General features: G+C 36.3%; 1 protein-coding gene across 1 annotated transcript in view; it reads right to left on the bottom strand.

The window, feature by feature from the left end:
• LOC139719531 (E3 ubiquitin-protein ligase MIB1-like) overlaps positions 1-27704 on the bottom strand; it is a 297101-nt gene that overhangs the window by 223174 nt on the left and 46223 nt on the right. The window contains 1 exon segment of the mRNA XM_071630944.1: positions 27042-27193. Coding sequence (XP_071487045.1) covers positions 27042-27193 — 152 coding nt within the window.

Raw genomic sequence — 27704 nt, 5'->3', positions numbered from 1 at the left:
AGTGGTAGAAATAGGAGTATATGTATTACTAGTAGTAATAGAAGTAGCAGCAGCAGTAGCAGCAATAGTAGTAGTAGTAGCAGTAGTAGATGAAGTAGTAGTAGTAGTAACAGTATTAGTAGTTGTAGGGGTATTTGAAGTGGTAGTGGCAATGGTAGTGATTGAAGTACATGCAATAATTGCTGATGTCAGGAAACACACATGTACTTAATTTTGGTGTCATGTCTATTATCTTTTAAGAGTGAAACATGTATTCATCTTTTCTTCTTGATGTCTTTTTGTGCACTGACATTTGATTAACATGAATTATATTTCCATGGAGACCACAATTACAACATGAACAGACTATTGCGCAAGTGCACCAGATTCACATGGTATGATGTGTTAGGTGAGCAGGTTGTACAATTTCAAACACACAGATCTAATGAAATTCATCCCAGCAGCATTCACATCTAAAGCTCATCATACTTGGTCAGCACCAGTGCCACCATCATCTATTTTCATCATTGCTGCACAAATTATCGTGGATGTAAATAATTACCATAATTACATCATCATTTTGATTCATCTCTGTATCTCCTTGTTATTAGAATGGTCTTAATTCTTGCCATCATTACGACAAACATCAGCACAAACACCTCTATAATCAAGATTATCATTATCAAACATCAGAGCCACTGGCATCAATGTCATCGGTATCATCATCATCATTGCATTGTCATGACAACCATCTAGATGATGGCTATCTTTAGCACTTGCGTGATGCAATTCCCCCTGTCCATCTGAACACAATTAAAGATGCGACAATTAACCATGAGGGTTGTTTGACTAATTGTGTTTATCGTATATATATATGTGTCCATTGTCATTCTGACAGCTAGAGAAGTCTACATACTTTTCCAAAAATATAAGTAGAGGAATATTGTTACAGTATCTCCCAACACACTTGTGTCTTATACTTTCTGGATTTATCATCATTCATGTCTCCAAAGTAAGTTAATGACAGGAATGCATTTTGATTTCTACTTCAGTAGCCAAACATGCTTTCCCCATCAGCACAAAGCACCCAAACTAACCGCATGCTACTGAGGACTATTTCTTGATTGGTACTGGCCAAAAAGCAGTGTTCTGCTGGACGTTTTCCTATTCCGTGCCAACCATCCGATGCGGCAATGACCAAACCGGAGGTCACATCTCCGTTATTTTGATTGAACATCGCCCTCGTAGGTCTGAAAGAGCATGTGCGCAGCGCTACCGTGCGTACGGCACTTTAAAGGTTTAACAAGCAGAGTAACTGTTTGGATCGAAGACAGCATCTAGCGCGGTTCAACCAGCCTGCCCGCTGTTTCCCCCTGAACAGCCAGAGTACGTTGCATGTACACTACTGCTATCATCATCATCATCAACTCCTTCATCGGCAACACCACCGTCCATCGTCGGGGCACGGGAGTATTGGATGGCGTATATAAAGGGGATGACATTAGCAAGGAGCTGAGAGTCAGACCATCAGCTCGCTTTAGCTGCCTGGCATTTTCAGGGCGGCCGGAGTAGACACGGAGCATCATCGGAGTGCATCAGAATGGAAGGGAGAGAGGGAGACGGGGAGATGGGGAGAGAGAGAGGATGAGGGAGAACGTGATGGAAGGAGAGATGAGAAGAGATGTGAGATGGGAGATGGAGAGAGAGGGGGAGAGAGAGCGAGAGAGAGCGGGAAGGGAAGAGAGCCGGTGATGGCAGCCAGGAACGAGTCGCATCTGGCTCGGCGAGCAGTTCCTCCTTGAGGTTCATTCCATCTCATCGTCCCCTCATCGACAGCCGCTCGCCGCTCGTCTTCTCTCTCTCTCCCTCCCTCGCCCTCTCTCTCTCCCTCTCTTCGCCTGAGCCACCAGTTAGCTCTCCAATACAATAACACGCTCTTTATCTCTCGCTGCTTCAACCAAAAAAGATGCTACCTCCCGCTCCACACCAGCTAATATCCTTTTTCTTTCTATCTCTTCCTCCTCTCCTACAGCTAGAAACTCGCTATCTAGCTGCAGTGCTCATGTCCATGTGTCATTTTGCACCAAATTTACAAAGAAAAAGTGTAATGTCAAAGTTTGTGATGTTGATCTTCTGTCTTCCTTTCCAGGTTGTGTGCGTAACGACAACATGTACCCTAATGAGAGACGGGCATCCACAGTGCAACCATGCGGGGGCAGCCATATTGTGGACGGGGCAAGGCGCCAAAACTGCAGCCTGTATCTCTGGCATCGCCGCTCCAGCGAGACAGTGGTACGACGACAGCACGGGAGCTCACCTTACGGGGGGGAAAAGCAACTAACTCGCAAACTCATCGGCAGAGTCCGCCATGTTAACTGGGCTCAATTCTCTGGGATATTCCAGCAATATAGAAAAAAAAAGAATGGATGACAACACTCAGTCCTGTGGAACTCTTGAATCCGTGGATGTTTTGGTACCCATCTTTATCATGTGTGAAGTGTTTTTTTGGAGGACAACATTTTGACCTTTCTACGCTGCATGTTTCCAATGGATAACCTCGGATGAGACGCGCCACAAAATTGGCAACTTCATTTGGTAAGTTCATTCTTGTTTGTGTTCCACTTCAGTCAACTGTCAATATGCTTCGTACAAAGCACATCACCTACAACAGCTGAACTTGTTAAATGATGTAAGATAAAACACAGCTACAGATATAAATGCTCTCAATACTATGATCCATAAGGACACCGTGCTAATACTACTCAAATGACATGTGTTATTTGTCCTTAGTTCTATATTACACTGTAGATTAAGTTGTTGTTTTTTTTCTTCTCATGGCATTTCCACGATTGTCACCAACCAGATAATTTGAGATTAACCTTGAAATAAAACCTTTGGATTTGGCTTCTAAATCCCAATTCAATCACCTTACACATATTCTTCTTCACATAGTCATTTTTCTCATAATAATTGTCCTCTAAATACACACACATACATGTGTATCATGCAAAGCATATGTATTCATCTTATCTCATCTAATTTTTTTCTTGCTTTACCTATATAGTACTTGACACATCATAATCTAGATAATACTTGTAACATTTACAGTTGTGGAAAATATTCAAAATAATAATGACTGTAGTCTTTACTACAATCTGTAAGTTCCCATCGTAGATGATTTTTTTTTTTTTACTTGCCTCTTATGTCACCACTAGGCACATTACATTATTTACTCTCTAAAAAATATCTCATGCCTCTGTGGATGAATATGTACTATATACATATACATATCATAAATAATAAGAATAAAATGAAGATTGGAGCAAAGCAGTCAATATCCACTTGCAAAAAAATACTAACAATGATGTCAATGCTGACATACATATTGCAGCATCCAATTAGAGGCAGCAGTTTACAACTGCAGTTATGCACTAGACATACATCAAAGTACTTGCGTTATATGTTTGTCTACTTCATAATTTCATAACAAGATCCCATGCCAAGCAGAACAAAAGAAATATACACTTATAACTGTCTTTTTATGGTATTTCCTAGTATGCATATTGACACTTTCTTTAGAGTGGCATTGTTGCATTTTTACATTTTGTGTCAAAATGTACACATGGATGCTTCCCAAGCAACAGACACAAAATTCCACTAAAATTTCAGCTAAATCTCCTAAAGGCAGCAATGAATAGATTGATTTCATTTTTTTTTTTCAGTTTCACACTCAAAATGAACAGAAATATCTCCACAGAAGGGAAAGGTATTTCACAGTGGTTGAGATCATTTCAATCACTAAAGGAGCATAATTAACTTACTACGGGAAAAGGCATCTATGTACATGTAGTGTTCTGTATGCATCATACTCCATTACAATTCTACTAAAATGTGTGTAATTGTGTTATATGACAGCAGAATGACATTTAAAACCGAATATCAAAATTAGTAGAGTAAAATATCCAGTGATGAGAATGAATGCAGTTCAGGATCTTTAGTTTTTGTATACCTTACACAGACTCTGTGAGTACTACCCAATTCTTTTAGATCTAATTCAATGACGTTCATTTGCTTAATTTCCATGTGACAAAAGGCAACACATGAAACAAAGTATGCAAGTACAGACATCAAAAGTACAGTTTATTTTGAAGTACTCCTCAAAAAAAAGGCCCAGTAAATGTTGTTTAACATGAACTTACTTCATAGCTCGACTATTAACAACATTCTTGATTGCCATCAGACCTTTTGAAAATGTGGCATGGACATAGGAACTGCATTAAATCATAAGATAGAGATGGTCATGTATTTAACTTAAGATTATAAATCAAAGATTGAGAACATATATGTAATGTAATTTATGTGGTTTGTCTAAAGGAAACTTCAGAATCAATGTCTGAACCATATTCAGTAAAACAGTTAAGTTATATTGACACCTAGATTGAAAAACTGAAAATAATGATTTCTTTTAAAATGTCAATGAATGTAGACTTTATCGCTACAGAATTTTAGTCAAGGGCATCATTATTTTTCTCATTTTACAACCTTACAATTCCTTTTTTTTAATTGGTGCACTGTTTTGTAATGTAATGTAACATCTGCAGAAGATACAATTCTTAGGAGTATCTTTTTTTATCTATTTATTCAGAGAGAAAATGTAAATGATTTCAAGTGAATAAGGAAGGGATACAACAACATACTATCAATGGTAAATTGTAAAGTTGTCGAAAGAATATAAATCATAATGTTTCAGGGAAGAAGAATATCAATGGGACTGCAAATGTTTCATTTAAAATAAAAAATAAAAAATGAGATGCAAACCTTCATTTGGAAAAAAAAACCAGCTACAAAGCAATGTTTTCATCCATATTTCAACACCAGCAGAAAGATCAATACTGTGGAAGTAAAACTAATAGTAAGCCATCAAATTGGTAACAAAGTCAGCAAAGTTCTGATTAATGTATCAATAAGAATAACTATGCATTAGTAGAATTTGTTTAAAGTTGTTGCTCATTGACTTATGAATGCAAACAAAGAGAGCAATGTTACAATGTGATATTGGTAAACAACAATATCACATAATAAGATACACATGCAGGACTATGGTGAATATACTGTACAACCAGAAATTTTTACATGCATGAAACTTTCACGAATTTCGCAAGGGGCAAAAATTCGCAATTTAAGTAAAATGTGGGCAAAAGTTTTGCCTACACATATGCAATGAATGCCAGTCATTAGTTCATGAAAGTTTCATGCCATGAAAAAAGCCGTCGGCTCCCACTCGCGAAAGTTTCGTGCCGCGAATGTTTGTGTTTTTAAGGCATGTGCATCATTGGACAGCAGAAGAATAGTTTCGTTTGAAAAAGAAAATCAACAATGAGACAAAATAATCAGCAGTATACGCAGTTTATATGCACAGACATGTATGTGCATGTGTGTGTGTATGTGTGAAAGGTAGACATACTATACTTATTTTGAAATGCAAAACAAATTTCCACAAAGATAAAATGGGCTAATACGAGGGAACAGAAGATAGTATCACTATTTCTGAGTTTGAGTGACAAATGGAAATAGCATTATGTAAATTGTATCCCCTCTAAATTTTGAAGCATTTGCACCACACATCTTAAAGTCCATGATTCTGAATTTTAAAATGAAAGGTATTAGGTTGTGCATGAAAGACAAGAACTGTCTTTACATCTACTGACTAAATGATTTCAATGCAGCAGAAGTAATACAGAAATTTAATACAACTTTCTTGTTTCTAATCTAAGGGAGACAAACTAATCTTCTGTAGAATTTAATTCAGAAATCATATATCCTAAATGGAATGTATGCATAATCAAATCTATCTTACTATAAATGTTTCATAAAAAAAGGTTCTTCCATGTCACAAAAAGTACAGGAAATTTCAACTACTTGATAAAGGTAGAAAAGCAATTTCCACACAACCTGTGCAGTAGCTACTCTAAGAAAACAATGAGCAACTTATCATACCTTCAAAAGTGTATATTTAACCTGTTGAAGACTAGTCCTGTGTATATAATATAGTCATGCAGGTGTCTATGGAAAATGTGTGTTGTAGCAAAAGAAGCTCATCCTCAATGGGTTAATGTTTTGCAATGTCTGCATAAAAACAAATAATTTCATCTGTATCTTCAGCCACTGATTGCAGATACTACATTGTACTACTCTCATCTGTACAGCCCTTACAGAAATGACCTTTGGATAACAAACTTGCCACATTACATGTAAAACTTGCTGTAATCCCCTTTTATTTTCTTGCCAAATTATTTGTCACATCAAATTACTAGTTGTCATCAATAAATACAATTACTGACATTATTTGACATGAAAGCATTCTAACTGATGTTCACAAGGTGCTAAATCACTGACTTCAATTAACATGAAAATATCCTAACTGATGATTCAGCACCTTGTGAAAATTGAGAATACAGAAATGATAAAAATTAGTGGGATCATTGCAGAGCAGATTAACCACTGGTAAAGCACACACATAATATTTATATGTGTATTATCAGAAAGAACACATGATATTTTGCCTGTAGATGACATTGTACGGAACTCCTCTTCTCAGAATCATATTGATAAAGGTGTACATGGGCACTTGCTGGCAACATGGCAGGGGAAATTACCAGAAGAAAGCAAGTACAGATGTCAAATTAGATAGACATACATTTCTGTAAACAAAAGCATAACACATGCTTAGCATAACCCTTTGACCCGCTATGTCCCTATACGTGTTTCATTTCAAGAACAACTCTTTTACTACCGGCATGTACCCAAGCAGCTATCCAATTATCTCATGGTGAACGGAATCCGTGGCGCCCCCCAACATGTCCGCAGTCTGCTCGTAGAGGCAGGAGCTGCATGTTTCTGCGCCGAGCGGCATGGCGGAAGGAGAGCCCTCTCAGCATACATACTAGTCACCGGCTCGAGCCTATAAAAATCCACGCATCCCCATGAATTCAGAAGCATGCCTTTTACTGCCACGAGTTTGGCAAAAACAGATTGCTTTGAAGTATCTTTAATCATTTCACTAAATTTACAGGACATAAGATATCACCTGTTTTCTTTGTTGTTGTTGTTGTTTTTCCTTGGAAAAGCAGCAACTTCTGTATTCTCAAAAAAGACTGACCACATGTGAGATTTCGCCATGACAGAGCTTCCACCACTGACGTCAATAATGGATTATTTTCACACTCTTAGATTCTGTGCAATATAATCAATACAGAACATCTTCCTATGTGTGTTTTGTTTATGCCCTCATAAATCAGCATTTTGACAACGCAAACAGATCACAAATATCTCCACTTATACACTTCTCCCCCTTCTAAATATATCTCGTCTGACGAAGGCAGGTTTTGGGGATGGCTTAAAAAAGCCGGTGTAGTTTTTACAGAGCTTGGCAAGGTTTCCTTAAATCTGCAGATGTACATGTACATCATTCATTTGCAAAGGTGTGTGTGTGTTTATTTCTGTATGTAGAATTCTCTGAAATAACAACAGAAAGCAACTGACTCCAAACCAGATTCCATGCACCTATCGAAGAATGTGAAAAATCTGTTTAATTCTTATTGAAGAAGGAATACACACATAAATCAATTTCTTCATTTGAAATTACTTAATTTATGTCACTTACATTTGCTGGGAAGATGAATGACAAAATTTATTTGAGGTGTATACATTTGTTTGGGAACTTGGAGTTAAATAAATGCAAAAAAAAAAGAAGGCCATCAACAATTTAAGAAAAGAAAGATGGTTTTGGCTGGCCCTGAGCACAAGAGGGGTACATTGCTTATCTTCCAAATTAAGTCATTATTTCTCACAATCATGACAATTATTACTGCATGATATTGCAGGTCTTATAGGCATCATTAGGCATATATGCCATGTAAAACATCCCAAACCCATAGTCATAATTGATACATTACTATTATACTTTATCTAATCGTAGTGTCTTTCAAGGTAACAAAAAAAATATATGGTCATGCTTGCCACAATACAGAATGAGAATTTGATGATGTAAATCTCCAAATTGTTTATATGATTCAACTCAAACTAATTGTTTTGCTACATTCCTGAAGGAACACATGGATGTATTCAATTGCTCTCTAGAAAAGACTGACAAAATAAAAATTGTTTAAAGTAAAGGCTTGCATGCTCCCTTTACTGTTAGAATTTTATTATAAAAAAGTTTAGAATATGACTACTGTCCTTTTAAAATATACAAATTATCTGCTGAATGCAGTCTCTAATGCCTTCAACTATTTGCTAAATACAGCTATACTTTCTGAGAGGGCGTTAACAAAAGACGAAAGAGCGCAACATAATTTTTCCAACAGCACATACATGTACTAGCTCTACTTCCGCTTTAATTTCTCTTATCATGTAAAATGCTCCAATGGAATTCTTGGAATTGCTTTATTCCAGTAATTCATGTTGAGAGAGATGTCCATGCTTGTAGATAAATTCAGTGCCAGCCATGGCAAATTGTATGGCACACATCCAATACTGGCATTTAATGAAGTTTGTCTTTATTTCTAGTAGTCACATAATTAAACATTTCACTAAATGCTTCATTCATTTACTTGAATGTATTAAAAAAAAACATAAATTAGGACACCATCAATAATCATGGATATTATTGTAAATTTCAAGAATGGTAATTTATATGGCTTTCTCCATTCACTCGAGACAGAATTGTAGAATTCTTGTTATCATGCAATTATCTCGGCAGATTGAATCTCTTTTTGCATCTTCTTCTTCTTTCCCCTTCATTTTTTTTTTTTTTTTTTGGGGGGGGGGGGGCAATTTGAGTCAGATCTTTTTTTCAGGAAGAGAATTTTGTTGCAACATGTTACATTCATCCATTATGCAAACCTTAATGAAAACCAAATCTTGATTTCAATACACATGAAAACCTTAAAAAAATAATAATAAATATATATATATATATATATATATATATATATATATATATATATATATATATATTTGGTGATTCATAGTTTGAAACTAATGCTTGTGACCACCATTATTGACAGTGAATTAAACATAATAAAATGAGTTTCATGTGAAGTGAATTTTAGTTAAATGTTTGACCATAATCACCCAAAACCTTACAGAAATTCATGAGAACGAGCCACTTACTTAACTAAAACTCCGCACATATTGCTGTTATGGGAGCACTAACTGACAACCACTGATCAAACATTATCTCTGTAAATAAGTCAACAATGTTAAAAACAGAATAAAATTAAGAACATTTACTATTAATTCATTATGACTTACAATTCCTAGCATGTAGAGGTATGGACAATAACAACCCCCTTCTACATGTACTTGTAGGTGCAACAGTTATGCCTCTCATACAGACTTCGCTGTCTTACATGTACATTACATGTCTCGTGTTGTTGTTTTGATATACATTAATGTTGATGAAGTTGTCAGCCTCTTTTAGCCCATCAAGATCTGGGCACAGAAATCCTCTTGCCATTATTAAGTTGGCAACTCGGAATTTCACTGCATATCCAATATTAGAGAGAGAGATTAGAGAGAGAGATTAGCTTCTGGTTACTTTCATACATTTACACAAAACCAAATGAAACTTGAACAACAAAAAAAAAGAGAGAGAAGCCAATTTGAGGAACACAAACCTTAATCTTCTAAAATGTATTGCCAATTTAAGCTCCTGAACAACATTAGCGATCTAAATGCTTTTTCTTGCAACTGAAATAAACAATGGTATATGACTAAAAAAGGGTTCAAGCCAAGGAGAAGTTTTTATTATATACCTTATGAAATACAAGCAATGTTTGTCAAAATGTATGATAAAAGAATACTCATTAAACCAGAGAATTTGATGGGTTATAGTAAAAAACAAATGCATTGAGATGAAATGTCCCCATGTGCACCACTAGCACTAAAACGTATTTGCTGTATTTGTCACTAAGCAGAAATGGAGCTTGGGAAACTGTTCTAAAAAATAACTCGCAATTGGAATTTGTTTCATTCGGCATAAACACCAACAGAAAGAATCTATGAGTGAAAACGGGCATCAACAAAAAAAACAAACAAACAAATTGGGGATTAAACACAGCAAAATATTGCTCATGTTTGCAGTGCGATGCCACTCAACCCTCCTGCTTTCTGGGTGGTGTATAGTAATGTAGGCATTCATGTTTGTATACACCATGTTTGATTACATCATGTGTCCTATGTTTTATGCTGTTACACATTGAATAGCCTGCTGGGACATATCAACATAAAGTTAGACTACACAGCTACGTACAAGCCTGGTTATATCTCCTTAATGTTGTTTATCACTGGCAAATTTCAGAGACCCTAGCAAATGCCTTGCCATGCCTGCTGCATACTATAGGAGACGCTAGCTACCACGGCCTGCCAGAGTCTATGCACAATCCTCAGCCCCGAGTTAGGGTGGGAAAAAAAAAAGAACAGAGAAGGAATGGGAGACGGTGGGAAAGCATCTCATTTCTGGTGACATTGTCGGGAAGAGGCTGAAATATTCAAATAACCTACGTCAATGAAGGCAGTGACGTCACCACCAAGTTCAGTCACTCAGCCATTTTTTTCCCCCCTTTCTTTTTCGGAGGTCATTTACAGTTCAGAGGACTATACTAGTGACAATTTTTCTCCATTTTTTTTTTGGCAACCTTCCCTTCATTTGTTTTTCTTTTTTTTTTAATTCATATCTTTGTCTTCTGAGTATTATACATATATCCATTATTTTGATCATTGTATCTCCATTACTTTGATCTCCATTACTTTTGTTGTTGTTTTTTTCAATATCTTCAGGTATAATAACCTATATAAGGTTTTAACAAAATAACAAAAAAAAATCAACCAAGTCATCATTACTGCAGGTTATATTCTAGTTTCTTTATTGCCTTTGAATTCTTTATTCCTTTAGATATAAGAAAGCTTTTCCTTAAAGATTAAATTGTATCGTTTGTTTTCTATTCCTGACAATTCCTGGTTCATTTGTTCAGGTAACTGCATCTCTGCCTGACACAGACAGACACTTTCCCTCATGACGATGTCATGGGGGAGGTCTAGAATAGATATAAACTTTAAGATCTGTTAAAGTGTGTGTGTCTCTTTTACAACCTTAAAAAAATATATGCTTTCATATAAGCTGGTATATTGTAAAGGTCGGTAATTAAAACCTTTCCTCAGAATAATAAAACTGGAAACTTCTTTAGGATGGAGATCAAATACATACTAAAGATTTCAAGTGAATTCATTTGGACTCTGAACAAAAATCCAACCATTATTCTCTGTACAAAAGGGAAGTGTATTCTCAAGTTATATGGAGTTAGTTTTTCACTTCTTTTTTTAGAAATTCTGAGGTGTATTTCAGTAAAATTTCATACATGGTGTTGGGAGACATTATTCTTCAACCATGCAAACTTCCATGATGTTTGCAAAGAGGGATATAGGATCTTTAAGTCTTTCCTGTTAAACTTTCATCTATATTTTGTTTTCACGACAACTTCATTGACCAGTCAGTATACAAGCAATGTTCTCTATGTATACTGTGTTTTTAAGTGATGAAATTGATATTTACCAAGAGTCTTTTCATCAGTATCTATATTTATATTCATGATCACAAGTTATTTTGGTATTCTTTCTCTCTCACTTGGTAGTGCCTGCCTTTACATTGCTCAGGACATGTTATTGTCATGCAGAATTGCCAGAGTGTACATTTGAAGACCTGGATAATTTTCCATTAAATTTGACAAATTAGATTAAACTCTACCATGCTCACAGAATGTCAACTTTAAGAAATATCATTTCTGCTAAAAATCAAAATATTTCCTTTCCAAAATCATCTATTACTGCTGTGGGCCCTTAAACTATTTACAACACATGCATGACAATATTTTGATCCATTACTTGACACTACACCTCACTAACTAAATGGCAATTCCATGTTTATTTGTTGGTATTGTATGAAAAAAAAAATGTACATAAGAAATATAGTTTCAGACTTACACTAGATATTCCTATTTCTCAATGAAGCATTTGACCTGTGTAAAACCTGAGTTATTCTTCTCAACTTCATGTTACAACACTTAAGGAGTTTCAGCATTTGTACAATTCTGTTTTCGAAAGTCATTTCAGTTTTATTTTTTGCAAGTCTCTTTTAATAATGACAAGCATGTCAAATCTCAATTTTTCCTGACATCATATCTTCCAATATCACGCTGAATTCAACTTTCTCTTCCACTCCAACCAGTGTTACAAATAAACACATTTTTTCCATCATTTTTTTTTCACATACTTTCACTCACTCTTTCACTTTCACATTTTCATTCCATCCTTTGTGCCTGAACTTTAAGAGTGAGACTGTTAGTTAACTGTAGACCAATAGGCAGACGAAACACACAAAGGTCCACAAATCACGGGAAGACACTGAAATTAGAAGACCCCCTAAAAATACTTTCATTTTTATTTAAGGGCTTTAAGAAGAATGCAAATTAAACAAGGTACTTGCCATAACGTCATCACAGAATTCGGAGATGAGTTTTCACATGTCAACATTATTTTTTTTTTGCACCATATAAGGCTGAATAAAAGTTCTGTAAATGGAAAGTGCATAACAAATCTGGAAAACGCAATTTCTGAAACTTTTTGTTGTGGCTAGTCTCCCAGGAAGAAAGAAACCATGTCAGCATCACACTCACTTTCTGCCATTTTGATCTGGCAATGTGCAACACATAGGTGGAAAAATAGAATGAGATGCACAAGTTTCTACAGCATTGCAACTTTTTTTAACTGTTCACTCTTACTACGCACTACATGCACTATTGACAACACCAGGGGGGTGTTTCATCAACGAGTTCGTCGGAGGTGACAAATTTGCTATCAGCCAATCAGACGCAAGGATTTCAGTAGCTTTTAACAGTTGTCAGTGTAAATCACTGACAAAAAGTTTCATGAAACGGTCCCCTGATCTTTTAGATCACACCGGCAAATCCCTGCCCTTCGTTGGCTGCTATTTCTGTTTGCTACTTTTGCTAGTTCTGATGTTTTAGAGGGACCTTTTGTCAATCATGGAATAAGTAAATGAGAGAACATTATATTTAGACAGAATATGCATCATGATTTTTCTCTCTGAATATGTTCAATTTTCTTTCATTTTATGGCTCTGGGTCCAGTGCATGGCAATCACAATAAACTATCTATAGACAGCAGACTTTTAAAAAATCAGTCAATCAATCAATCAAAAAGAATCACATTTTACATTAAAACAACAGATTCGAGGCTCCCCTCTGGATTATTGTTGGTTTCAGATTAGTCAAGTCAGATACTCATCATACTCTTAAACTCATAATTCCAATTTGAAAACATAAGATTTGAAGTTAACAGGGAATTTACATTGATGAATAAAGAACATTACATGAAACCAAAATCATGATATCATTGTATTATCCCAGTTTAAAAATCTATTGACTTTTTAATCATAGATGTCTAATGTACCCTCTGAATGCGTGTCTTAGGGTTGGTTACATAAAATGTATGTCTGAACAAAATCAATAACAGCAAATAATGTTAATAGCAATACTACTAATAACAATAATAATGATTATAGTAATCATAAATACGATTTAATAAGTATCTAAGCATCCCATATTCCTCTATGAAATAAACAAGAACTTTTTTTTTAAAAGTGACTTTGCAATTCTGAGTTTGTATCGAAAAAAAAAAAAAAAAAATGGAATATCGGAGTTAACATTAGACAAAAACAAAATGGTAAAGAAAAGTTATGCTTGGTACTACTGACTTCAAATCTGAATCTTTTGAAAAGCAGGACTGCACACAGACATTGTAAAATGAAGGTATTATCTGTTATCAAGATATTATTATTACAATTCCCTATAAATCTATATCAATGAAGGTTTAATCATAAAAAAGTCAAGCAAAAGAAAACACTTCCTATTAAAACACTAGCATTATTACAGCTAATGGTGAGTTTTCATAATAAAAAGTAAAAGCACACAAGCTAGTAATTAAATATCCATATGAAGAGTGTGTTTATAATCCCCCCCCCTGTCTTTTTTCTTTCTTTTTTTTTTTTCCATGGGGGGGGGGAGAGCTTACTGTCCTCACCTTCATTTGTGCAAAAAAGATAAATATGTTTAAAGTTCTGTCAAAACAATTTAGAATGACTTATTTGTAGAGGGGAATTTAGTTGATATAATGAAATCATTGCACTAGCATTCCGCGGAACATTCCCCGCACGGACAGATAATCTTTCGGTCAACGCATCGCGCTGAATGTAAAATGTATACATCTGGCCAGACATCTGATGATCTACTCTCTGGAGCTGTGTGTTGCATTTTCTTTTCAGCGCAAACAGTGGAATATATTGATTATGGAATGGATGTCTTTCAAATGTGGTTGACTTTATGTTCATCCTGTACACAGCAAGCTTTCATAACTATTTGGCTTCGTACAGGTAACCTTTGTCATTTTACTGCTATGTCGACAAGTTGTATAATTGTGTGTTCTCGCAGGGTGGTGTTATGCAATGAGTGAACATTGTGTAAGACATGGTAACAGAAGTTTGGTAGTCTTTGACATATTTCAGAATCTACGGCAAGAAATTATGTCATATCAATGTGGCACATGGCAACCAGAAATACATCATGTTGCAAAATAGGATTTTGCCATCTACACTTTACCAGTTACAATGTGTTGCAGTAAATTGAATATAAAATTAGATTGCATGTCAAAAAAAAAAAAAATACACTATACTTGCAAAATATACGAAAGTAATAATATATGCAAACTAAATGTATGTTTATGTATATATATATATATATACATAGACATATACATATGCATATATAGCAATATATACATAGACATATACATATGCATATATAACAATATATACTGTGTATATATCTATATCTATATATACATGTATATAGAAAACAAGCTGGAAATGCACTTTTCTCCAAGAAATTATGTGTTTATTTCACTCAAATTTACTGTACCCCACGCTTTCCTCAAAAGTCTTTACAGGATTCCTGAAGGTGTGAGATGCTGAAAATTTGAGTCAAATAAATATGAAAGTCATTGGCCAAAAATGCCAGTTGCCAGTTTGCTTGTTTTTTGCTTCTTTGTGAAGCCATTAAATAAAATATCAACATGTTTACATGTACAATATTTACGTATGTGTATATTCAACATTTGTGAATCATATCAAAATTACATGTATTATGTCCCGCATAATAAAAGGTGTATTATATTTTTAAGAACTTCACCATTATGGTTTATTTCAAACTTGTGATCATACCATTTCCTTATACAGAATTTTGTTTTTTTATTTATCTAGTGCTGCAGCTAAACATTCAAGTTTGGAGAATTTGGTATTTGAAGATGTCCTGTATATGTACGGTTTTTTATCACTTTTGCTTTTGGTAGGATTTTTCTGACATCAAACACATTTTTTATAACAAACCCTCACCCCGTAGTACAATAAATATGCTAACGGGTAACATCATGGAACTTGCATAGGTATGTGAAAACAAATCACATCAAGTCAGCATGGTAATGAAAGGATACTGATAATTAATTCTGGATATGTATCAAGTAATTATACAAAATATAACAAAGTGATTCAACGTGGAAAAAAAAAAGAAAAATGATATGCCAAGTACTGAATGAATTGGAGTTGTCATGGGTTTCCTTTTTACTCTCTATTTTCAAATTATATAGGTAATAATTGAAGTAATAATTCACAGATCTCCAGCTTTCCAGTTATAAACCAAAAATTGCTGGTAGTTTAATACTATGGAACATCTGTTCACTTCTGTGCAACAAAAATAATGGTGATAATGATAACACTACGTATTGTCACTAGTTAAGTAAGAAAAAAATCATGAGAATTTTTATCATTAATTATTATTATTCAAATGATTGATCACATACATGTATACATGTACATAGATGTACATATACACACACATGTATAGACATGTGTGTGTCAGCATTCAATATTATATTATAGTGCATTGTGTGTTTTCACATTTTCAAACCACCTTCTGCCCTCATCCTTTAGTCTTTCTCACATTCATGCATGATACCCTGGTCATTATTCTTCCATAGAGACTATACCCCCAGCATCTCTTCTTTACATCTTAATTCTCCCCCCCCCCCATCTCTCTCTTGTGCACACTCTATCTCCTACCCCCCCCCCCACACCCCATCCTTTCCCGTCGCTATTGCTATTAGGCAGCATTCTGCAACCCACACACGACCGCCGCGACCCCAATCTCTAGCTGCCTGTACATTGACGTCATGGGCCAGCCAGGCAGGCAGTTTGCGAGAGCAGCGCCTGCTGTGTTTGGCCACTAGAGGGTGTCCTTTAGTCTCCAGGCTGCAACTGGCTGATGTTGTTCAGACCCGCCAGCCTTGAGTGGTCCTGAAAAGTTTCCATGTGCATCTAGTTCCTTCCCCCCCCCCCCCCCCATTTCTCTTAGATCAAGCTGGGGTCTCTGCCTTCCTTCAGGTACAGAAACACCTGTGTATGATTATATTTATATTTATATTATATTCATATGATTATATTTATCAATCATTTTGTGTTGGATGTAATATGATTAGCATTGGAAAATTGTTTGTTACATTGCAGATTGTGAAAAATGCAGAAACCAAATCAAAACAAATCAAACCTGTTTACTCATGTGAACACACTGATACCCTCATTTCATAGAAGACTAAACGAACCATGCTTGCAATTTAACGCCAGGGTATTACTATTCACACATTATACTTTTCATGACAAGCAAAAGGTTGAAGGAGCTATCTTCAGTATTTCTTTTATTTGGGGCTTTTGTGATTTCGTGTGTTTCGAGACCGGCACACACACTTCCCCTACATGCAAGGTCATAGGCCAATGATTAACAATAATCACTAAATTTAACTTGATGACTGAAGTATCATATTCACTCTTGGTATATTAACTACAAATCTTCTTTAGTAAGAAAATGACATCTCCTGAGAAAGGTAAACAGATTCGAGAGTGATGACGAATAAATGAATGTAAACCTTGTAATGGTAGAATGATCAAAACTATATTGAGCTGATGATAATTTCAAGAAGAAGAAATGTGAAAATGACAGCTGTCATAATGGTTACCATAATGATGATACTGGGGATAATACCAATAATTCCAGTCATGGTAAATTATGATAACAATAATGATAAACAGCAGTGATAGAAGTAATGAAAATGATAAAATGATATGTATATAAATTGATAATAGATGAAAGTAAATAAATTAATTGGTAAAAATGGATAAGTACTTGAATTAGTCTACAGAGAATAAATCAACTGATAATAGATGAATCTTATCAAATTGAATAATTGCTGTAACGATGATAGTAGTAATATTAAAAGTGATAATTACAATGTTGGTATTACTCTCATTACTACAAATAATACAACCTTTAGAATTATATACCAAGTATCATGAATAGAAGCAGCAGTCTTGTTGGTAGTATTGGCAATTAGTCCCACCTAACTGAGAAGTAAATTTTAAAAATGAACCCTGGAAACTCCGTAAATACATATCTTGAATCTATGTGTATTGAACATTGCCAAAAAAAGAAATGAAAATGACTCAATAATTTGACATGCCACTTTACCTTGAAAGGAGACTAGTCAATCACAGGTTGGTATAAAATTTATTTTGCTTATTTAATCTATAAATCCAGTTACAGCAATATTTTTCTTTCTAAATATTGTTTGATCTTACCTAATGACTAATACTCATGAACAATTCAAGCTTTTGGCTGCCAGGCGTGTGAATTTAATCAAGACCATTTTATTTATCCATGTATTTATCTATCTTCTGACCACTACACAGAGGGGGTCATTAAGACAGGTTTAGGGTGATGGAGATTACTTCTAAACTCTCCCAGCCCCCTCATTCCACAGAAAAGAATCCACTGCCGAATGTAAGGTGGAAGAAATGTGCATTTGATAACTTCCGTCTTTGACGTCAATACTTCCGCGAAAAATCACCTGAAAAATTATCTCGCTCACTGATAGGGAACCGATGCAACTCCATACATTACGAGTGAAATGAGTGTAATGTGAAGCCGAACAGGGAGGGGAAAAAAATGAATTCATTATCACGATCTTTTTTTCTTTTTTAATGCTTGTCTGGATGTACACTTGTGTGTTCCTCGAGGGGGGGGGGGGTGGTAATGAGGCAGAGAAAGAGAAAAGAAGAAAGCATGAGAGAGAAGAATTCTCATATCAGCATCATTTTGGATATATTCTGCCGGATGAAGGCAAGACTCTGACGCTATAACACAATGGCTACTCGCGGTGACCAATGATATAAATCGTATGAAGGTTGGCCAAGGAAGGAAGAGGGACTGAATACGGAAGGAGAGAAAGAGGGGGAAAAAAAGGGAAAGGTAAGGGAGAAACAGAGACTAAGAAAAAAAAAAATCACCCTTCCCTGAGGCAGACAAACTTTGCTTTCTATTGGCCAGCACCCACAAGCTACAAAGAATTAGACTAAATCAAATTTCGTCTGTTGGAGTAGACTCTAGCGGTATGACGTCATTACTCCACTACAGGTCAGGGATACCGGAGACCCACAGGATTTCGCTCTCTTTCATTTTGTTTCGAGGATCCTTTCTCTTTTTTTTTCTTCGTCTTCTTCTACATATCCTTCCTTTTTGTCATTCCTCCTAATTTTTTTTTTCCCCTCCTTGGTGCTCTTATTTCGTCTGCAGGTCAGAAGTAGTGATAAGTATCAATCACCACACATTCTCAATGTACAAAGGAAAACCCCCATCTCTAGAGAGTCTACTCTCATATCATTACCCTTTCAAATTTTTTCGCATCTACCACAAAGCTCGCTTCCGCTTCCTGTCCTCACAGCTCCACACAAATCGGCTACCGACTCGTCTCTTTCAGACTCAGGTGAAATTTTCTTCCACTAACTATTTACTCTGTCATTACACAATAACGCATTTATTACACGCCATTCATTATTGATGTTATGACTTGATATCCGCGCAAATGCAGACGTCAATGCATTTGTTGATTTTTTTTTTCTTCAAACTGTCAAATTGTGTAGCTTTCACAATATTCAGACTGATCCTGGAATGACATGCTGTATTGTCAGAAATGAATACTTCTCCATTGACAATACTTTGTTTTTCAAACTTTTTAGCCCTCCAAGTTTTGTTTTGTTTTTCACTGAATCAGATCAAGCATTTCGACAAGTCAATAAACTGATATTTATCCTCGATTCAACTAGAAAGCTAAAAATTTGCACACATATTCTTTTTACTTTCATTTAGATACAGACAAATGTTGAAGTGACTTTCATTTTGTACCCAAAAAAAAATCTGTTATGTGTACCTGATATCAAATGAATGTATCTCGTATCTTCATAACATTCATTCGTTGTTGTTGTTGTTGTTGTTGTTGTTGTTGTTATTGTTTTCTCCTTCTTCTTCATTGTGCTAAGATTTGGAATTTTGTTATTGAGGCTTTGTAAAAAGTCAGCAATACTTGCTTTTAGCATTGATCTTTGAAGTATGATGAATGTCCACCTTCCTTTTAAATATCTCTTAAGAGTCAGAATGTAGACTTATGTCCATGCATCACATCAAATCAAATGGCCTTATGACTTTCTGCTTGTAAAGCAATGGCACCTTTAATGTACATGTCCTGTATGTAAGTTGAAAACTTGCAGTATTGTGATTTCCACATACAGAGACAATTCGCTCCCTTTTGATGTACTCTTGTGTAACATGCAGATGTCCGCATGGTACCCTATTCCTTTCTATTTTTTTTTTTTGCATTGTTTATTGACTTCTTTTCAGCTCAGCAGGGGAAAATTACACTATCACCAGACTGTAACAAGTCCTAGTAAAAAATAGTGATATGTGAGTGTCATACAAGATAAGCACCTGTATCACATTCAACTGTTTATCTAGGCTCTCCCATTGGTAAAATGTGCAATGAATTAATTAAACGCACACACAATGTAAAGCATGTCATTTGTGTAATTACAAATATAAGTGAAATCTGATTTGTATAGGTGTGGTTTAATTAGTTGCAATCATCTTTATCTTTTATCGAGGGAAAGTCTTAGAAAGGATCTAAACTCAAGTTACACTGTAATAAATTATGCTTCCTGTCCATCACAGCACATTTAACTCTTACTGTGCCAGAACTTTGGACAGAGTGTACAACGGTATGGGGTTTTTTGTGATAATTGGCAGCACAGGACACCAAGTGTTAAGTCTGTTTTGTTGAATCCGCAACCAGTCGATGTGAGCTGCATGGTATGCAGTGTTATGTGTTTTCATGTGCCAACCAAAAATGACCTCAACATTTGAGAAAGGAATAGATGCTCTGCTTGTTAGAGTTGGTATGATGAAGTATCCGATGCACCGAGGGGGGGAAAGAAGAGCCCATCTCGTGGGCCGGTAACCGACACTGACACTGGAAACGGTCGTCATGGATGCCTCTCCCGTCCTGGACATCTCATCAACAAGCATTATGCAGTGTGCTGCTACCACGCCATACCTTATATACGCATCAGCGCGGGGACCAAATGTTTTCAGCTTACAAGGGACTTAATAGTGAAGTGATTATCTTACAGCCGCACGTATGGCCGACGGGCGATTACACGGTGGAAACGGAGAGGGCTTTGGATTCAGACGTACGTAGCCGAGAGATATTAGGGAATTACCCCCTTTTGCTGGAGTGGTTGTCATACACACCATCGAGCTGCTCCTGAAATCCTTGCCCCCGTCCGGGGAGAGATGGCGTAGAGAGGATGTGCCTAATGTTACATGATGTCATACCACCGCGATCTCCCCCACCCCCACTCCGCTGCCGAGAAATCGAACGGAATCATTCCCACCGTTTCCACGCAAGGAAGGCGTCCGGGCAGCAGCGCTGAGAAAGAACTGACGACATATCGCCACGGTTACGCACTCCTCCGGGAAGACAGGGGCATAATTGGTGTATCCCCTAAATCACCATCGACAAATTCCACTTAAATTTGACAAATTTCTCTGCAATCAAAGTGCTTTCATCTCCCGTAATTTAATCGTCCATATCTCTGGAAGACGATCTGCGGTGATAGAGGTAAGAGGAATGTGGGATAGAAGAGGTGGGAGGAAGAGAGCTGGAAAGAAAAAAAGGAAAGAGAGATAGAACGAGAGAGAGAGAGTGGGGGTGGAGGTGTCAAGGCTAATAGCCCCAGAGCCCTGCTGTAAGCCTTCACCTGATTATACATCATACTCCATCCCCGGCTCAGAATCTTACACCCCCCTGTCCCCATCATGATAAACCCACAAAGCTGCCTTTTCACCACCATTTCCAACTTCCGTAATATCATGACTGTTTGGGATGGTTCTTTTTTCCCCCCATCACAAACACACCCACACTCATTCACATTCCTGCATGCCTACACACATGTGTGTACATCCTACATGACATCATACACACACTGTACATTATACATACTTTAATACATAATATACACACATAATACATACATACACATGCACACATACACACAAGCAGACACACATACAAACAGAGATATGTGTACATACACCCACGCATACATACACAAAAGAACATGTGGTCTCATTCAGAACAGCTAATGAGCAAAAATGCAGTACGTGTTTGTAATACCCATAGCGGGAGTTTATTATCTTGAACAAGTTCTCACCTCAAGTCTGCTTTTGAAAAATCACACCACAAAACTAGAGACTTGTCGACCAACATCATCGCAAGCATAGTACAGGAAGTGAAAGGCATCATGGGATATGACTGAATCGACGGTCCTAGTTGTATGGGAATGACATACCAGATGCTTTCTCTCATCTTGTCAAAGTTTGTTTTCATTGCATGAATCTTTTCCTGAACAACTCAAAAATCAGGGTCTACCCACATGGTGACACGACATTTGCTCCTGCGACAATTGCTCCAGTCTTATTTTCTCTAAGGACTTAGGGTTAGGGTTAGGGTTGTGATAGGGTTTTAGGTTTGGTCTGATGTGAGAATTAGGATTAGGGTTAGGGTTATGTTTATGGGTTGAATTTACGTTTGGCTTAGCATGCAGATATATCATGGGAGTAATTGTCGCAGGAGCAAATGTCATGGAACCCTGCCACATATCATATTCAAATTTACGTCAGTAGCATGTTTCCCAGAATTTGACTTCGGGATCTGAATTCAGAGCACAGGCATACGCCATGCTTTTCATTCTTGCAAGTTTCTGCTTCACAATCCTTTTGAAAATGAGTAAAATGCTTCTGAATCAAAGTCATGATGAGCATTAAATAATTCAGGTAGAGACTGATGAAATTGCATAATTCTGAATTCTTTATTGCAATTAGGAGAAAACATTGAGTGCATTCAGCATCAAAGTATACGATGCATGTAGTCAAATTACTAAATGAAGGTGTCTCAATTTATGTTCAGATCTTTGTGCAACCTAACTTTATCTCATCTTTTTTTCTTTTCTTTTTTTTTTCTCTCTCCCGGCTTGCTGGCAGAAAGGAGGGCAGCCTGTAACCATGATGCAGTAATTTTGCGGTCAAGGAATAATAACAACAGAAGGAATCATGACACTGCTCTACCAGATGTACTAGTCATGGGAAAGGTATGTTGATATAATTGTTCATCCTTCCTATAACGATGTACTTTACCTGGCATTCTGAGCTCTGGTTGTATCAAATTCTTTTTATAAAACACTTAAAGTTGTCTGAAAGTGATAGCTTTCACTCCATCTCAATTCAAGTGCACAACTGTAATGAATGCTAATAACTTAACTTTTTTTTAATTGGTTCAAACTTTTAATTGGAGTATACACCATACTTTATCTGGAAGATATGATAATAATTTATTTGGGGACAAGCTTTTTTTATGTTTGTTAGTTCATATGGGGAAGTTTTGTTTTGTTTTCCCCTCTTTTTTAATATGTTTTTTCTTTTAGATTAAGCTTCAGAGAGAATCTTAAATCACCAAGGAACTACATTGGCCACTCGGTTTCTATCCTCCAAGAAAATGTAGCGCTTTAGCTGGTAGACGGGAACCAAATCGTGACGTAAATGCGGATTTGGTCCCCTTCAACCAGCCGTAGCACTGCATTCGATGCAACTACAGCGTATCGACATGACTCCCGACACCCTCTAACCCACCTCATCATGCAAAGCACTACCCTTGCTGCTTCAAAGGGCCGACCTACAAATTTGTACACTGAATGGGTGAAGACAAACTTTTGAAAAGAGCAGGTTTGTACAATGTCAAGACACTATTGCCTTTAACAGTTCTGTTTTAATTCAATAATCAAAACAATCTATAAACATATTCACATATACAACTGTATAATAACAAGTTGGGTTTTTTTCTTTCTCTCCGTCCCTCATTATACATGAAGGCATACAAAGTGATAACTTATCATCAAAATTGGAACACTGACTTTGTGATAATAATTTTTATTGATTGAATCAAAGTCTTGTTATGAATATCACTTGAATAATGGCATTTTCTACATGTCAATTGTAAAAGGTTTCTATACTCCTTTCATATCTTTACAGAAATTCTACCAATGAAAATTGGTAGATATTTGAAAACAAAACAGAAAGTGGGTTGATTTTTCATTCTTATTTGTACAAAAGGGTCATTTACAAATCCTTGACAGCACTGCAATAAGGAGTCTCTGACAGAACAGTCTCATATTTTGTGTTATATCAGCTCTTCTCTTATGCAAGAAAATGTGTACACGGTAATTGAAGGCATGAGTTTGCACCATCTCCCATTGAGTGTATAAGGGTATTTTTTTTTTAATCTCTATTTCTTTTCGCACAAACGTTTTTTAGCTGCACGTACTGTACTTGACATTCACCTTATTTTGCTTGTGGCAGGTTCTGGCTATTTGTTTGCTTAATTTGTTTGTTGTTTGTTTATTGTTGTTGTTCTTATTATTTTGCTTGTAGGCTTTGGCTGTTTGTTTGGTTGGCGGATGTTGTTGTCGTCATCATTGCAGTTGTTGTTGTTGTCGTTGTCGTTGCAGTTGTTGTTGTTGTTGTTGTTGTTGTTGTTGTTGTTGTTGTTGTTGTTGTTGTTGTTGTTGTTGTTGTTGCCTTCACTGACAAGCTACATTAAATGTATTTCAGTCTGTGACACATTCAGACATTCCATATTCACCTGCTATGCTCACAGGAAATAACAGTGCACAGAGTATGACATCCCAACCTACATACGTACGTCGCACGTACACCTGTATACAGCAGGTGCCTTATCGTGCAAGGAAAGATACAGATAAATATTTCCATGGGAGCGTTACCTAAGTTTAGCTCCTGGAATATTTCAGAAACTACCATATAATGTGGCTAAAAGTAATATCTATCATTACCGCCTTCAATAATTTCATTGCCTAAATAAAATCAGTAAGATTACTGTTGAAGTAACAGAGTAGTAAAATTGTAATATTACTCGTAGTACAATGTAGACATACACTGTAGTATAGTAGTAACAGAAGTAGATAGTATTGGCGGTAATACCAGGTAGATATCAGTGGTAGTGGTAGTAGTAATACTAGTAGTAGTAGTAAAAGTAGTAGTAGTAATACTAGCAGTAGTAGTAAAAGTAGTAGTAATAGTAGTACTAGAAGTAGCAGTACTAGCATAGCAGTTGCAGTAGAAGCACCTGGTAGCGTTTACTGCACTTTAGATTTTTTTTTTCATGCAATTCTATGCTGACCAAGTCAATATGCCTAGATTTCTACATAATTTGTTGATTTATTACATAATTTGTTGATTTGTTAATTTACATTCATTTCAAGTATTCATGCTTAATGTCTAGAAGATTGTACTCACTGCAGCACCTAGGCCACACTACTACTGGTGTGACTATAGTTCTATGCATTATGGGATTCTCACTGACTTTGTAACATTGTAAACATATGTCATGGGCATTCCTCACAAACCTTACTACATTTGCGGCAACCAACATATATCCAGCAGTACATAAAACTTGTGGCACAGTTTTCTACTTTTTATATTCTATTTCTCCTTCTCATATTCTATTTCTCCTTCTCATATTCTATTTCTCCTTCTCATATTCTATTTCTCCTTCTCGAGATGGTCTTGGTTTGTCTCTTCCATCTTGTATTCTTTCTTTCTTCTTCTTACTGTTTTGCCATATTTTTGTCACTTCTATACATTTTCATTCTTTCTCTTTCTTGTTCAAATCTTTGTCTCCTTATAATATTCTCCATCTTCTATTTTCTTTCTCTTCATTTTCTTATTATTTTCCTCTACATTTTCCTTCTTCAATGAATTTTCTTCTTCATATTTTCTACATCTTTTTTATTTTCTTCTTTAAGTTTTCTTCTCCTATATATGTTCTACCTCTTAAAAATTCAATTTCTTTCAATCATCTGTAACTTCTACATACTTTTCTTTTATTTTATTTTGTATTTCTTTATATTTTCGACTAATCTTTACTTCTTTATATCTTTTTCATCTTTCTATTTATTTTTCTTCTTTCTATTTCTACTTTTTTGTTTTCTCATCTATATTTTCTACTTCTATTTTCTTCTTAAAACTGTATATTTCCTTTTCATATTTTCCAAATCTTTATTTTTTCTTTCAATTATCTTCTTCTTCATATTTTCTACTTCTATTATCTCCTTCTTTATATTTCTACTTATTTCTAGTTGCTTCCTTGTATTATCTACTTCTTTCTATTTTCTACTTCTTTTTGTCTCCTTTATGTTTTCTTCCTTCAGCATTTTTAGACTTTTTGCCTTCCTTAGGTGAAATTTGTTTAAAGGACAAGTCCACCTTCATATACATAAGGATTGAGAGAATGCAGCAATATTAGTAGAACACATCAGTGAAAGTTTGAGGAAAATTGGACAATCCGTTCAAAAGTTACGAGTATTTTAAGTATCTGCGCAGTCACTGCTGGAAGAGAAGACTACTACAGTGTATGATGTCACATGAGTACAACTATATAAGGAAAATAAAAAGAGAATTTCAAAAAAACTTTACTTTTTGCATAAAGTGCATAGTTCTTTGACTTGCTACTGATGTATGTTAAGGGTAATATTATTCCCCCTGCCTTCTGAAAGAGAGAGAAGTTGAGTGTTCTTTTGTTATGCGAGAAAATTGGAAATATGTTGAATTTTCTTTATTCTTTCTTTATATTGTTGTACTCATGTGACATCACAAGCTATAGTAGTCTTTTCATCCAGCTGTGACTGAGCAGAAACTTCAAAAATTCATAACTTTTTAACAGATTGTCCAATTTTGCTCAAACTCTCACAGATGTGTTTTACTAATATTGCTGCATTCAATCAACCCACATGTCTATGAAGGTGAACTTGTCCTTTAAGTTTCAATCAAACTTTGTTCAGTCCTCTCACCACTCATCAAATGCAGACTTAATCTGACGAAATGAAAACAAGATTACACAGTAGCCATGGTCATACTGACAAAATGTAACACAAAAAAAAAAAAATGTTTAAGTTCGCCAAGTTTAAGTTCTCAAAGTCTTGCTAGTGTGACCACAAATTTTGTGACAACTTCTCACAAAACTTCTCCAGATTATTCCCATTCAAGCTAAGGAAATTTCCAGAACCCCTGCATATCGTCTCTAAGCTTGTGCAGTCAGAATGCTTGCAACTTGAACTTTACAAAGCTTGTCGTGTGACCAGTCCACCACCTGTTGGCGGGCAAAACCTCCGAAGCACACGCTCATTGGGATGCACATGTGTGCATTGTGACATCACAGTCATCAGCTTTCAGATGCCACCTGCTTTCTTCTTTGTTGCACACGCGCACAAATGACCCTAACTCAGAAAACTCAAACTTCGAGAAGTTTGGCTGTCAGTGTGAATTGACAAGCAAACTTCGTGAAGACTTCTTGAAGTCAAACTTTAAGAAGTTTTGCTAAAGTGTGACTGCAGCTAGAGAGTGCAGTTCGCAGCTCGTTCTTACCTTGGATTGCCCCGCAGCGCGGCGTGGTGAAGAGCGTTGAATCCGTTGTTGTTCGTCACACAGATGTCGGCGTTGTGGTCCAGGAGAAGGGAAAGGATGTCATCCCGCTTCTTGCTGATGGCATCGTGGAGTGGAGTGTCTCCTTCAGAATCCTGGAAGACACAAAGATGGTGATTAACGTGTTAACCTGTTGAGGACGAGTCCCCGAATACGCTCGGGCAGGTGTCTATGAGAAATGTGTGTTGTAGCAAAATCAGTCCGTCCTCAAAGGGGTTAAGGTGGCAAACACAGTGGCTCAGAGACTAGGTAGTGACTCGAGTCTCATTGGGTGCAGAGTGGTCATGGAGACATCTCCACGGCGACTCCACGACCAGCAAAAGGCTAGATTCTCCAGGAGATGAGTCTGGTCTCCGGGAAGTCGCAGGAGAATCAAACATGTTCAAAGTTTTCGAAGACTCTTTTCAGTCTCCAGCTGGTCTTGGAGACACCTCTGGGATGTTTCCCCGACATCTCCTCAGTTGTGAGCAAGACATGGAGACTAATTGTGTCCATGAGATCTTTGAGACATCTCTGCAAGCTTTCAGAGACTCATTAGCAACCTACAGGAGATGTAGCAGAAACGCCTCTGCAACTGAAAGGATGTCTGGGTCTAAACAAGCATCC

This window comes from Diadema antillarum, unplaced genomic scaffold, assembly GCF_040938485.1.
Source record: "Diadema antillarum isolate AM-2024a unplaced genomic scaffold, OU_Dant_1.0 scf00000111, whole genome shotgun sequence".
In the NCBI taxonomy this organism is placed as follows: domain Eukaryota; kingdom Metazoa; phylum Echinodermata; class Echinoidea; order Diadematoida; family Diadematidae; genus Diadema; species Diadema antillarum.
The sequence above is the reverse complement of the archived record's forward strand: the minus strand, read 5'-3'. Positions and strand labels throughout refer to the sequence as shown.